General features: G+C 38.0%; 1 protein-coding gene across 1 annotated transcript in view; it reads right to left on the reverse strand.

Moving 5' to 3' along the window:
* The window catches only part of FANCC (Fanconi anemia, complementation group C), a gene marked incomplete at both ends in the record, with an annotated part of 23,675 nt that extends 11,441 nt beyond the window's left edge, over nt 1-12,234 (reverse strand). Inside the window, 4 exons of the mRNA XM_009868998.1 lie at nt 1,993-2,092; nt 3,502-3,554; nt 9,507-9,663; nt 12,070-12,234. Of these exons, the coding sequence (XP_009867300.1) occupies nt 1,993-2,092; nt 3,502-3,554; nt 9,507-9,663; nt 12,070-12,234 (475 nt within the window). The remainder of the gene's footprint in view (nt 1-1,992; nt 2,093-3,501; nt 3,555-9,506; nt 9,664-12,069) is intronic.
* Nucleotides 12,235-12,605: the final 371 nt, after the last annotated feature.

A 12,605-nucleotide genomic window follows, 5' to 3' on the forward strand; every position in this document is an offset into this window, starting at 1 on the left:
GGGATGGGGCTTCCACCACCTCTCTGGGCAACCTGTTCCAGTGTCTCACCACCCTCATGGGGAAGAACTTCTGCCTAATGTCCAACCTGAACTGATCCATCTCCAGCTTTAATCCATTCCCTCTAGTCCTATCACTACCTGACATCCTAAAAAGCCCCTCACCAGCTTTCCTGTGGGCCCCCTTGAGATACTCAAAGACCACTATAAGATCTCCTCGGAGCCTTCTTTTCTCCAGACTGAACAGCCCCAACTCTCTCTGTCTGTCTTCATAGGAGAGGTGCTCCAGTCCTCTGATCATCCTCGTGGCCCTTCTCTGGACACGCTCCAGCACGTCCATATCTTTCTTGTGCTGTGGGCTCCAGAACTGGACGCAGTACTCCAGGTGGGGTTTCACGAGAGTGAAGCAGTAGGGGAGAATCACCTCCCTCGACCTGCTGGTCACATATCTCTTGATGCAGCCCAGGACACGATTGGCTTTCTGGGCTGCAAGTGCACACTGACGGCTCATGTTGAGCTTCTTGACCGCCAGTACCTCTAAGTATGTTTCTTCAGGGATGCTCTCAAGCCAATCACTGCCCAGCCTATATCGGTGCTTGGGATTGCCCTGACCCCAATGGAGGACCTTGCACTTGGAAGCAGCCTGTGCCTGCATTCTTGTATGCCAACTGTTAGTTAACATTACAGCTGATTCCTAAATTGTGAAGCAAAGGATCTTAAATTCTGATATTGAAGATAATACCTTAATTAGATTCCCATGAATTAAACTGAATGCAAGTTAGAGGAAATGTAACATTTCAGACCACTTCAAAAAACTGGGCAATAGCCCATGCTGAAACACCAGTAGGTGAAGGATTTTCATGCTAAAGCAAATGCATCCTTTGCTAACATTATTAGCTCTTGGGTGTCCGATGGTGTGGAATCTTTACTTGCATCCTCCTCCCAGTCATTCCCAACCTGGGGCTACATCTTGTGCTGCTGTCATGAGGTTATTATCTCTGCTTCATGTACTATCAGAAACTTTGCTACAGTAAAAGAAAAATGCATCCAAGTTTTTTCATGTTTTCTATCAAAGATGATCATGATCATGGTCAACATGAGCCAGCAGTGCGCTCAGGCAGCCCAGAAGGCCAACCGCATCCTGGGATGTATCAAGAGAAGCGTGGTCAGCAGGTCAAGAGAGGTGATTGTCCCTGTTTACTCTGCTCTTGTGAGACCCCATCTCAAATACTGCGTCCAGTTTTGGTGCCCCCACCATAAGAGGGACATGGATCTGTTGGAGTGTGTTCAGAGGAAGCCACAAAGATGATCCAGGGGCTGGAGCACCTCTGCTATGAGGACAGGAGCTGAGATTGTTCAGTCTGGAAAAGAGAAGACTGGGGGTACCTAATAGCTGCCTTCCAATACCTGAAGGGAACCTACAGGAAGGCTGGGGAGGGACTTTTTACAAGAGTGTCCACTGATAGGACAAGGGGAAATGGTTTTAAGTTGAAGGAGAATAGATTTAGATTGGACCTTAGGAAGAAATTCTTCAGTACGAGGGTGGCAAGACTCTGGAATAAATTGCCCAGAGATGTTGTGGCTGGCCCCCCCCTGGGTGTGTTCTCTGGATGGAGCCTTGAGTAGCCTGATCTAGTTGAGAGGCGTCCCTGCCCATGACAGGGAGGTTGGACTAGATGATCTCTAAGGTCCCTTCCAGCCTAGGCCATTCTGTGATTCTATGATTCTATGGCCACTACACAGGCAGAAACTTCAGGACCAGAGGAACTGTACAGTTTACATTGTAGGATTACTCTACGGTAAAGTCAGGTAAATTCCTCTTACATAATGGTTTCACACTATAACTTTATTCACAGCTGAAAATGTTTGAAGTGAACTTTAGCATGTATAGATACAGCTGTGGAGAGGTGTTATTTAGCTGATTATATTCAGTCACCATCCTTAACAACAGAATTGCTCTTTTCTTGTGAAATTAAGAAACAGCTCTTGACTGACCTGCTTGTTTTCATTCTGATGAGCCTGAAGGAAGAGCTGCATAAACACTTGTATTATGGTCATAACTTCTGCAATTCCACCAGTTTCCAGCAGTGCATTCCTAAGAATTGAAAAGTTAGATTATGACAGATCAAATAATTAGTCTTCTTGCCACACCACTGTTAATAGAAATGAAGAAAAAAAAAGGTATATTCTTTGTATGTTAGAGATTCAAGTTGTGTCTGAGCTTATTACGCCAGTGTGGGAACTCACAGAAATACTAACTTTGTAGGTTTTCTTGGTTTTACTTTTAAAAAAACCCATGCAACTTCTACAAAAATAATCTATTTAGTAAGTATATACAATATGCATGCAGACACATATATTTTACCCTACTGATAGGGGGAAAAAAACTTGTAAGATTAAGAAAGAGTTTACCACAACTTAATTAGGCAAATTTGGCATCTGAACACTCCTATTGGCTTCAGAGCAACTATTCCCATGCCTACAGTCATGCATTTTACTTTAGTACTTTGTCAGACTGCTAAGTGATTCCACTCTCACCATACAGCAGTCTGGTTTCTGCACCAATGACTCTTCTTTTAGTGCCTGCACAAAGGCAGACATGCACAAAAACACACAAATATCCCCAAACACCTGCAGCACTCGGAAGCCCTTTTTTCTTAAGGAGGAAACACTTGATGAACAAAGAATGTAATTTACTAAATATATTATTGTTGTATCGAAACTGTAAAACTAATAACCCCAGCAGTAGATCTACTTAAAAAGAATGACAAAATAGTAAGTCAGGTGAAGTGAAAAAGCCACTGAAAACTCAGTACAAAGGACTGGAAGCCCCCATGTGGCAAACAATATATATTGCTTAAGCATAATCTTACTTCATTCAAAACCAAACTGACTACAGGAAGATCAATATTTTAATGCCATTAAAAGCATATCTGATATAAATCTTGAAGACTATTAAAATAATATAAAAGAGGCAATACTAGTAAGTGCAAATGTTTCAGCTAAATTCCATCTTCATGCTGGCATGGGCCAAGCCATATCAGCATTTATAATTTTCACCACAAAACTATACATTGCCCACAAATCTGTACTGAAGTACAAAATAAATTATAATTTTAAAAGTCTAAAATTCAGTGTAGTCAACTGCATCTGTGATTATTATGCAATGTTCACAGGATATTTACCATTTTTCATCATTTGCAGCATTATTGCTCAGAAGCAGACACTAAGGCATACATGTAAAGAAAAACACATCCTGAAATTATAATATATCCCAGATCAAGAAACATACATCCTGAAATTATAACACATCCCAGACTGTAATGCTCCTTCTCATGAAGAAGGCCTTAATGTTTAAATTGATCATTTGAAACATGTCACAGAATTGCAGAATCACAGTACAGTAGGAGCTGGAAGGGATCTCCAAAGACCATCTAAGTCCAACCTCCCTGCCAGAGCAAGATCACCTACAGTAGATCTTGCCACTATAATTTCAACACTTACTTGAAAATTTCATTAACAGTTCTGAAAATGGCAGGATGGCTTGCTGCTTGTGGCTGTTGATAAACAAATGAAAGAAAATTAGTCATTAATTAAGAAACAACTCGAGCAACTGCCACTCGATAATTTACAGCTTAACTCATTGATGCCATTAGACTGCAATTATTAAACTGTAAATCTCAGATCTGTAAATCTCTTCCTAAACCCTCAGATTTTCTCAGGATTAGTTTCTTCAAAACAAGTACGTAAAGATCATGGAAGATCCACACCGACATCAAGCAGGCTAAACAGCTGATAAACGCAAACACCTGGCATCCCAAACTGTTTATGACAAAGATCACTAAAAATACTGAATGTAGCAGACAGAAAGAACAGGTTGTTGCACGCAGTTGCTGGAGGCAAGAGACAGTGAATAGATTTACAGAAAAGTTTTCTCTCCTCTTTACAGACAATCCCTTTTGGATGTGTGTTGAGATTCGTGCTACATCTTCAAAATAAAATTCCAGAAACTAAATTTATTTTATCACCTTTAACACTATCACACACCTTTTGTCCCAAGACATTTTTCACTGTATTATCTCCTTATGCGAATTTCAGAGTTGCTAATACAAGCTAATGTATCAAGCTTGGTTTTTTGGGATTTTGTTGTTTTTTGGTTTTTTGGGATTTTTTTGTTTTTTGGTTTTTTAACTAGTGACAGTTTTTATCATGCTACTACACAAAGGACTGTTTTAAGAAATGCACTACTGAACATACTACTTTCTTATCCTATGTCTAAGATTTACAAGGCTTTTACAGAGCACCAAGAACAAAAAATTACTTACACATTCCCCAGAGTATATTTGCCTAAGTTAAAAAAAAAATTCATACTTCGTGTTTCTAAAGCTAGCACCTGCAGATTTGGCAAGAATACAGGCTCTTGAACAATCTAGAGTAATGCATGTGTAAGAAAATGCATTCCATAAACTTCAGGATGCATGGAAGGAATAGCATTTGTAAACGGCATTTATTGTAACAGCTTCAAGTGCCTGATGCAGCATTTTGAAGAAAACTTGTACGCTTTTGTATCAAGAAAAATATCAGCTAGAATAGAACTTTTTCTTCATTTTAATTGCACACAGGGAGAAGGAAGACTTTATGTGACCCCTGTATGATAATCTTAGAAAATAAACGGACAGACTTTAAAAAAAATTGTCTAGAAGAGCTCCTTGTTTCTCACAGTTGTCTTTGCCATATGGGAAATCTTAATCTGCAGCGCATTTTCCCATTTTACCACCCTTTCTGTCACATGGCTGCGGCTAAGCGGTACCATTGAACACGGGCCATGTAGCGCTGGGCAGTACTTAGAGCCAGTTGTTTGGACGTGTGAAGAAAAGCATGCAGCTTGCTGCAGGGCTGCTCACCAAACTTCCACGGCTAAAGGGAGAAAAAACATGGCTGGAGGAGACAAGAAGAGGCACGCATTCATCTCTTTCTTTTAAAAGGAAAACGTAGACTAGTTAGTCTCCAGAGGTGCCTTCAAACCCCAATCATTCTGCAATTCAAACAGTGGAAAGGGTGAAGTATGCTTTTCGGTCCTGTGGGCTATCAGCCACTTCGCTGGCTTTTCAGCCAGCTTGCCTTTGCTCACAGACTTCCATGATGATGCACCAAGCTACTGTTGCTTAAGACAGGTTGAACATAAACTAGAGAGGGTCCATCAGCACATGCTACACGTATCAAGATCAAATCTATTGAACAAGACCAAAATAGATACACTGGATATAACAATGAAAAATTCTCCAACTCTCTACCCTTTCCTGACAGACAGCAGAATCCACTGTACTCATGAATTCAGTTAATAGCTGCTAGTATTTAGTCTACACTACTGAAATCAGTATGAATTTCATCCCCAGTATTCAAAAAGGAAAACAAAAAAACTTCTAAGCCCAGAACCCGAAAACCCACTGTTACCTAATTCCACAAGATTTTTATCAATGCATGGAATCTACAAGAATTCAAAGAACGCTATCATAGCACAAAAGTCTCCAAGACGATTTGAAGATGTGCCTGTTGTGTAGAGGACTAGAGCAGGCAGCACAACTCTGCTGTGGCCAGCAGCAGTTCTGGAGTTTGGGAGGGATTATCAATTTCAGGAGAGATTCTATTAGGATTTTCTTGCTGTTGACACTATCTCCTTATTTTCTCAAAATAAAGAAGGTTTTTACACTTCAATAATCTTATCTGTGGCTTTGCAATATGTTTCATAGAAAGCTCGGAAAACCAAACGTACTGTCTACCAGGAACTTGTTCCATCACTTTTAAAACATGCATACTACATACAGCACATGCCATACCGAAAAGATCCAAACACTGGGAACTGGAGCTGCATGTGTGATGATTACACATTTTAAGAACACGTATCTCTTCAGAAAAAAAAACACAAACCAAAACAAAACACAAAACCACTGGAATCTTTGGAAGAAATAAAATGGGCAAAATATACCATAACATAGAGTATTGCATACACAAAATTTCTATAGAAGTGTACTACTTTTGTATCTGTGTTATCAGAAAGAAGAATCATAACAACTAATTTATAATACAGAGCCAGATCTGAATAAAGAAAGAAGAAAAATACATGTCTATTTACAGGAAGCACAAGGGAGAACAGATTAATAATCATATACTGTGCTTTATTCACATCACAGAATGCTCTGCAACAACCATAAGTAAGCATATGGAAACAAATTGTGCCCAAGACCACTGCAACAGGGCAATTCTTGACTTCCAAATTAACATACAATTAATTGGACACAGAATTTCTACAGTTAAACATATCTAGCTTCAAGAAACTACTACACTGCCATATTGCAGTTGTTTACCTGTATTTCTGTACTTTATATTTATCGATTACAAATAAGAAATGTCAATTTTTTCTTATACCAAGTGTCAAATATCCCCACATCACCACAGGCAAACCAGAGCTTAAGTCAGTCCAGCAGTTCAACTACCTAGGAAGTACCAATTCCTTGGATGGTAAGATTGACAAAGAGATAGACCACAGGTTAGCAAAGGCATACAGAGCTTTTGGAAAACTCCATAAAAGAGTCTGGTGCAATAAACACCTGAAGAAAAGTACAAAGATTAGTGTCTACAAAGCCACTGTACTGTCTGCTCTTTTCTATGGGTCTGAATCACGGGTCATTTACTGCCACCACCTGCGACTCCTCGAACGCTTCCATCAGCGCTGCCTCCGTACAATCCTAAATATCCACTGGACTGACTACGTGACTAATGTCACTGTCCTTGAACGGGCAGGGGTCACCAGTATTGAGGCCGTGCTGCTGAGGACGCAGCTGCGCTGGGCAGGGCACATCTCCAGGATGGAGGATCACCGCCTCCCTAAGGTTGTGCTCGGTGGTGAACTCGCCACCGGCTGCCGCAACAGAGGAGCCCCAAAGAGGAGATACAAGGGCTCTCTGAAACAATACCTCAGTTTCGTCCATACCGACTACCATCAGTCAACTACCACATCACCCACTAAAGCTGTATTTGCTCTGTAATGTGGAGGAGAAGGTAACAGCAAGGGAGACCTCACAGCTACAGCTTTAATTGCAGAGTGCAGCATACCAGGTCGGACTTGGGAAAATCGACAAGGTGGAAAACCAAAACACAACAGGTAACTGATGATTTATAAAGGAGAAACCAACGAATTTTGAGCCCTCTCAACTTACTGCATTTTCTTTCTATGTAACTTTGAAAGAAAGAAAACTACTTTGGAAAGCTATCTAAGAACGGAACACAAACTATAAATGACATTGGTACACCAGAGCTTTAAAAATCTGCTTATACGCATATCTATGCATTTCTAGTAACGCATAAAATTCTAATATGTGGGTTTGTCTAAACTGCAGTTGCTAACACACCCATACAAGTCTTAAAGACACTTCAGAAAGGAAGACACCCACTCACTCTCCAAACTCTGAAGAAGCTGAAAGACTATTTGTGATGGCCACTTCTCCTGTTTTTATTACTTCTGTATAACTACAGAATTTCCAATATTAATTCCATTTTAGCCATAAATCTATTCTAGCACACCATATACAATGCAAGTTAGTGGACCATTACACTACAATTACTCTTGTAATTAAAATATAAGAGTGTTGTATAGTAAGTTTCTTTTATAATGGAAGTATGGTGGCTTAAAACTATTTGGGCAGCACAGATCTTTAAAACATTTATACACAGATTAGTGACTGTATCAAGATACTATATTTAGATAAATAATGTATTATGAAAGAGCTTATTGAAAGTTCCTTCTTATCATACAATCACTAACATATTTCTGCTTATTTGAACTCTAGAGGTTTGCTTCCAAAAAGAAAAAAAATGTATAAACCAATTTTTGTCTCACGATTCCACTTTTTATTACCATATCCACACAGTCAACTGAGGTCATATCCTAAAAATAACATAATCTGACTGCCAAAAAATGCATATCCACATTCCTAAATAAATATTCAAATAACTTTCAGGCAGGCTAAATCAACCATACTGTTTGGTTTGAAGTGCTTACTGATCTAATGTCACACAAGTGTATTTACAGCACCGTGTACAAGTTATACAAAATATCATTAAGTGGTTTAGAACACAATTTCTAGATCAAACCTTTTCCTTCTATACTCTCTCTCTGAAGCGCCCCATCCTGTTGTCTTTAATTGGAACACCAGCTCCCATTTATGCACTCTCCCCCTTGTCAACTGCTCTCTTTCCATGCCTCCATTCGTTCTACATTTTGTCCACAGGATGTCCTCTCTAAACCAGCATTTAAAGCTGCTGCACTGGTCTTTCCATTCTGGGAATATCTATTTTGAAAGCACGAAGTTTTTGGAGCAGAGGCAAGTAAGGACAACATAAGTGTGCCAGCACAGTGATGTTGATTCTTTCCATAGATCAGGATGTGCAGACAAGGTAAATATGAACCTTCTTAAAAACCAACAATAAACTAATAATGAAATATTTTACTTCTTTTTATATATAATCCAGATATTTTATTTTTTTTTCCTCAGCCACATGTGGTAACATATACTGTGTTCAACTCATAGTGTATCTGACACTGAAAAATTAGGCAGAGGCCTTCTATATAGCCTTTTCTTGTGAAATACCTAGATCCCCAGATGACATGTGAAGTGCTGTTGATGCCAAGCAATTATGAAATTTGCAAGTATTATCATGGATCCTGAAAACAGAAATTTGCAGATTAAATTAGAAATGAAAAATATTTAAAGGTATCATTCTTTTCCTACCTGGAATACCTGCTCTTTAAGCAGTTTCATTGGCTGAAAATAAGATTACGTGCAATTTTTTAGTTCTAGACATTTTATTAAATCTGTAAGTGCATAGCATACATGCTAATTCACACTGTAATTAACATTTAAACTTGAATTTAGTGTTGCAAATTAGCTCATTATTTTGGAAAAGGCATTGTGTCACGTTTTCTCACAGGAAAGATTTTTAGTGAACTGCCTAACATAGCCTTTGAACACAAACTTTAATTACACTTTTGCCAATGTTTTGTATTAAGAATTTTGTTCAGATTTACAAACAAATTCAGATTTGCAAAGCAAGTAACCAAGAAGTCCATAGTAAAATAATCTACAAGGAATTTCAATTGCTTAAACTGCTGAACTCTCAAAGGCATAGAGATTGAAGTAAAAACATATTCAAATACCCCTGACCAAAGTTTATTATTGTTTTAAGACAGATGCAGGTACACATCACCTCCGCTACTCAGATTCTTATGTCCTCATTCATTCTTCATCACTTGATGAAATCTTTTTTCTCTTCTACTATTTCAGTATAAAAACTAAATAATTAGTGACATTTGCAAGACTCAAGATTTGCCTTTGCATTAGCAAGTTATATGCCATGACAGACTTTTCTATCAAATATGCTGATGTATTTGGGACCTGTCATGAAAAGAGCACAAAAAGAGCAGTATCAAATGTACTACATGTTGCACATACCAGTAATGAGTCTTTTATGATAGAAGCTACTTCTTCCAGTGAATTCAGCTGAACGGAAAGCAGCTGATCTAAAAGATGTAATGTAGCTTTTTCAAGGCTTGGTAAGTGGCGAAGCCAGAGGCTGTAGACAGCTGATTCAGGGAGAGATATCTTCCTCCTGGTTGAGAGAGAAAAACACTGTTTTCCTTGAGAAACTGGAAGAAAGACAAAAAATGCACCTTTTTTTTAAGCACAAGAAAGAAGACACAAAGACAACTCTGCAACAAGACAGAGAAGGTTTATTTTTTACAGTACTCTATTCAATATCAAATAATAATGGCAAATAATAACAGAGAATCACAATCATTTACAAATTAAACCTTGCCACATGTCTTTAAATCTCAAAAATTTCTTTATGGTGGATGGTGGGAAATGGAAACAAAAGGTTTAAGTCTGGAGTTCCTTTCCTCTCTAGAGAAAGGTCCTGCCCTACACGTGCACTCTTTCAAACCCAGACTGCTTCCTGCAGGTCTGTTCAGAAAGTGTCAGCAGCTGACAGATAAACAGGAAGGTCCTGGATAATATTACTGCTGGCTAAATCAAAGCATTACCGGTCTTTGTAGAGAAATAAAAAAATTCAAAAAAAAAAAAAATTTCAAAAAAGAAAAAGAGGTAGAGGTAAGTCTTTAGCCCACCAACACTGACTGGACCCTTTTAAAAGATAAATGGTTAAGAAAGTAATTATCTCTTCAGGTAAAACCTTCAGCTATAGCTCAGCTGAAGTGTAGTGTTGTATCACTAGGAAATAAAAGGTACAGTTTATTTTGCGACAACACACTAGCTTGTGTGTGGACGAGTACAAATAAAATGTACTAAAACAACCATGCAAGAAGAGATTATCACAGCACAAAACATCTCGGAATATGGAATATTTTGCAGCTATCATGGTAGTTGCAAATTAAATGGTTAAAAATAAATAAAAATATAAATAACAATAAATATGTGCCTTGGTCTTAAATCAAGTTAAAATTAAAAAACCTGAAATTACTCTAGAGAGTACATGCAAACTAAAGCTACCGCTAAAAAAGAAAAATACAAGCAGAAATTAGTAACCCTATTTCCTGGAGCAGGCTTCACCCATGTTTTTAATACTTGTTTTCCTTCTAGACACAATGACAGAATTAGGGAATGCAGAATTTAATTGTTAAAGTGGGGAAAATATTAAAATACAACTACATTCACATTAAGGTCATATGAGCTTCTGTGACAGGCCAGGAGTATACCATGCAAAGCACATGCAACCCTATATCTGTTCTCAGGAAAACCACACACTTTTGCCAAGGGTCCTGCCAGAGTCACTTAGTAAAAAGCTATATGAACTCAATTACTTTTATTCACTGTGATAAACAAGTAGCTCAAGAGTTAAGCAAAGGGATGTTTATTTCGGTCAGAACAACCTTTCATGACCATCTAAAGGATTTTGACTCATATTATGAAGTGGGAAAAATATGTCATGATGGATTGCCCATTGGTTTACTGACATCAGTGCAGACCATCTGTGCTGAACCTGCGAATTTGCTCTGAAAGCTTTTCAAGCTTGTGGAATGCATGCAGATTAAAGTTATGAAAGACAAATATGACTTTCACTACAGACATTCACATTTCTTTCTCACTTCTTTTCCTCAGCTTTCTAGTAACGTGTACAAACTAGTAATCATACTTTCCCATTAATTATTTTTACTGGAGCTGTCAATGGAACAATACAACAGTCTTCAGTGGAGTATCTCAGAAATTATGATGGAAGCAATTAAAACTTTGATTAAAAAGAAGATAAATGGATAAATGAGATAAAGTGTTCCCAAAGGACCTTTTCTAGTATACAGAAAAAAATTGTTTATAATACAACTCTCTCAGCCACAAGCTCTCAAGTAGAAGTAGGCTGTGCTTTCCCTGATATCTTTCCTTCCTGGGCATAGCCAATCTTCCTCATGTTCACATTCACTCAGGCAGTTTTTATCCATACACTGATTTTATCAAAAAAAAAAAAAAGCAAAGTTATATTTTACAAATTGCTTCTCTCAGACTCATCAAAAATAATCTCCTAAAACCCAGGAGAATTTGAAATCTTAAGAGACAATTTCACAGAAAAAAAACAAAAAGAAATATGGAAACACTCAAACATAAGGATCTATCTCGTGCATAGAAAAATAAAAATGGCTCTCAACATGTCAACTTTGGAATGTTGATACACTTTTCTGAAAGGTAAATAAGATTTATACAAGAAGTAATCATACCTTTCAGAAAATTCCTAAAATCTATAGAAGACTGTAGTCTCCATTTTAGCAAAAGGTGGGACAAAGTTCCAGCCAATATTTAAAGATGTTATGCCGCAATTTGTACATGAGCAGTACAGAATTCTGCTTTGGCCTACAACCTGAGCTTTCCTACTCAACTGCAAATATTTTACTAGAACGCAGAAGATGTACAGTGCATTCAGAATACAAACCCAAAGAAAATACTGTAATTGAATTAATAATCTTTATGAATCGAGCATAAAAAAAATCATACAGACAATGCTACTTACTTTAAAAAGGCATCATTCACAGCCTCCAGAAACTCTGAACTGAGAATTTCTTTTGATGCACCTCCATGGTAAAGAAGGAGAGCTTCCAGCAATGGAGTCAGATCAGGCAAAGTAACAAGAGGGAGACAGAAGAGGGACACAGCATTCACACGACTGGCTGAAATTCTAAGGGAAAAATAAATACCGTTTATATTTCAGAAAACTCAAATTTTCCATTTCTAAACTGATAAGGTAAAGGAAGATTAACTTAATTACAGAAGGCTAAATGTAATACCTAACTGCAGAAGAAATATATATTGGAAAGGCTGATGACAAGTCATTACAGATTGTCTGAAGAATAGTAAGGAGAAGCTCCTGGCAAGCCATGACCATATTGCCTTATCAGTATTCTCACAAGAGATCACATAGCCGCTCTTAAGGCAATTTAAATCAACTTCTAAGAATGAAAATACACATATCCTACTGTCTTCATGTGCTCAGCTGAAAAAAATTTGTTTCACACTTCTACAGTTTGACACTGTCCCACATGACATCCT

The sequence above is a fragment of the Apaloderma vittatum genome, unplaced genomic scaffold, assembly GCF_000703405.1.
Source record: "Apaloderma vittatum isolate BGI_N311 unplaced genomic scaffold, ASM70340v1 scaffold2060, whole genome shotgun sequence".
NCBI lineage: Eukaryota > Metazoa > Chordata > Aves > Trogoniformes > Trogonidae > Apaloderma > Apaloderma vittatum.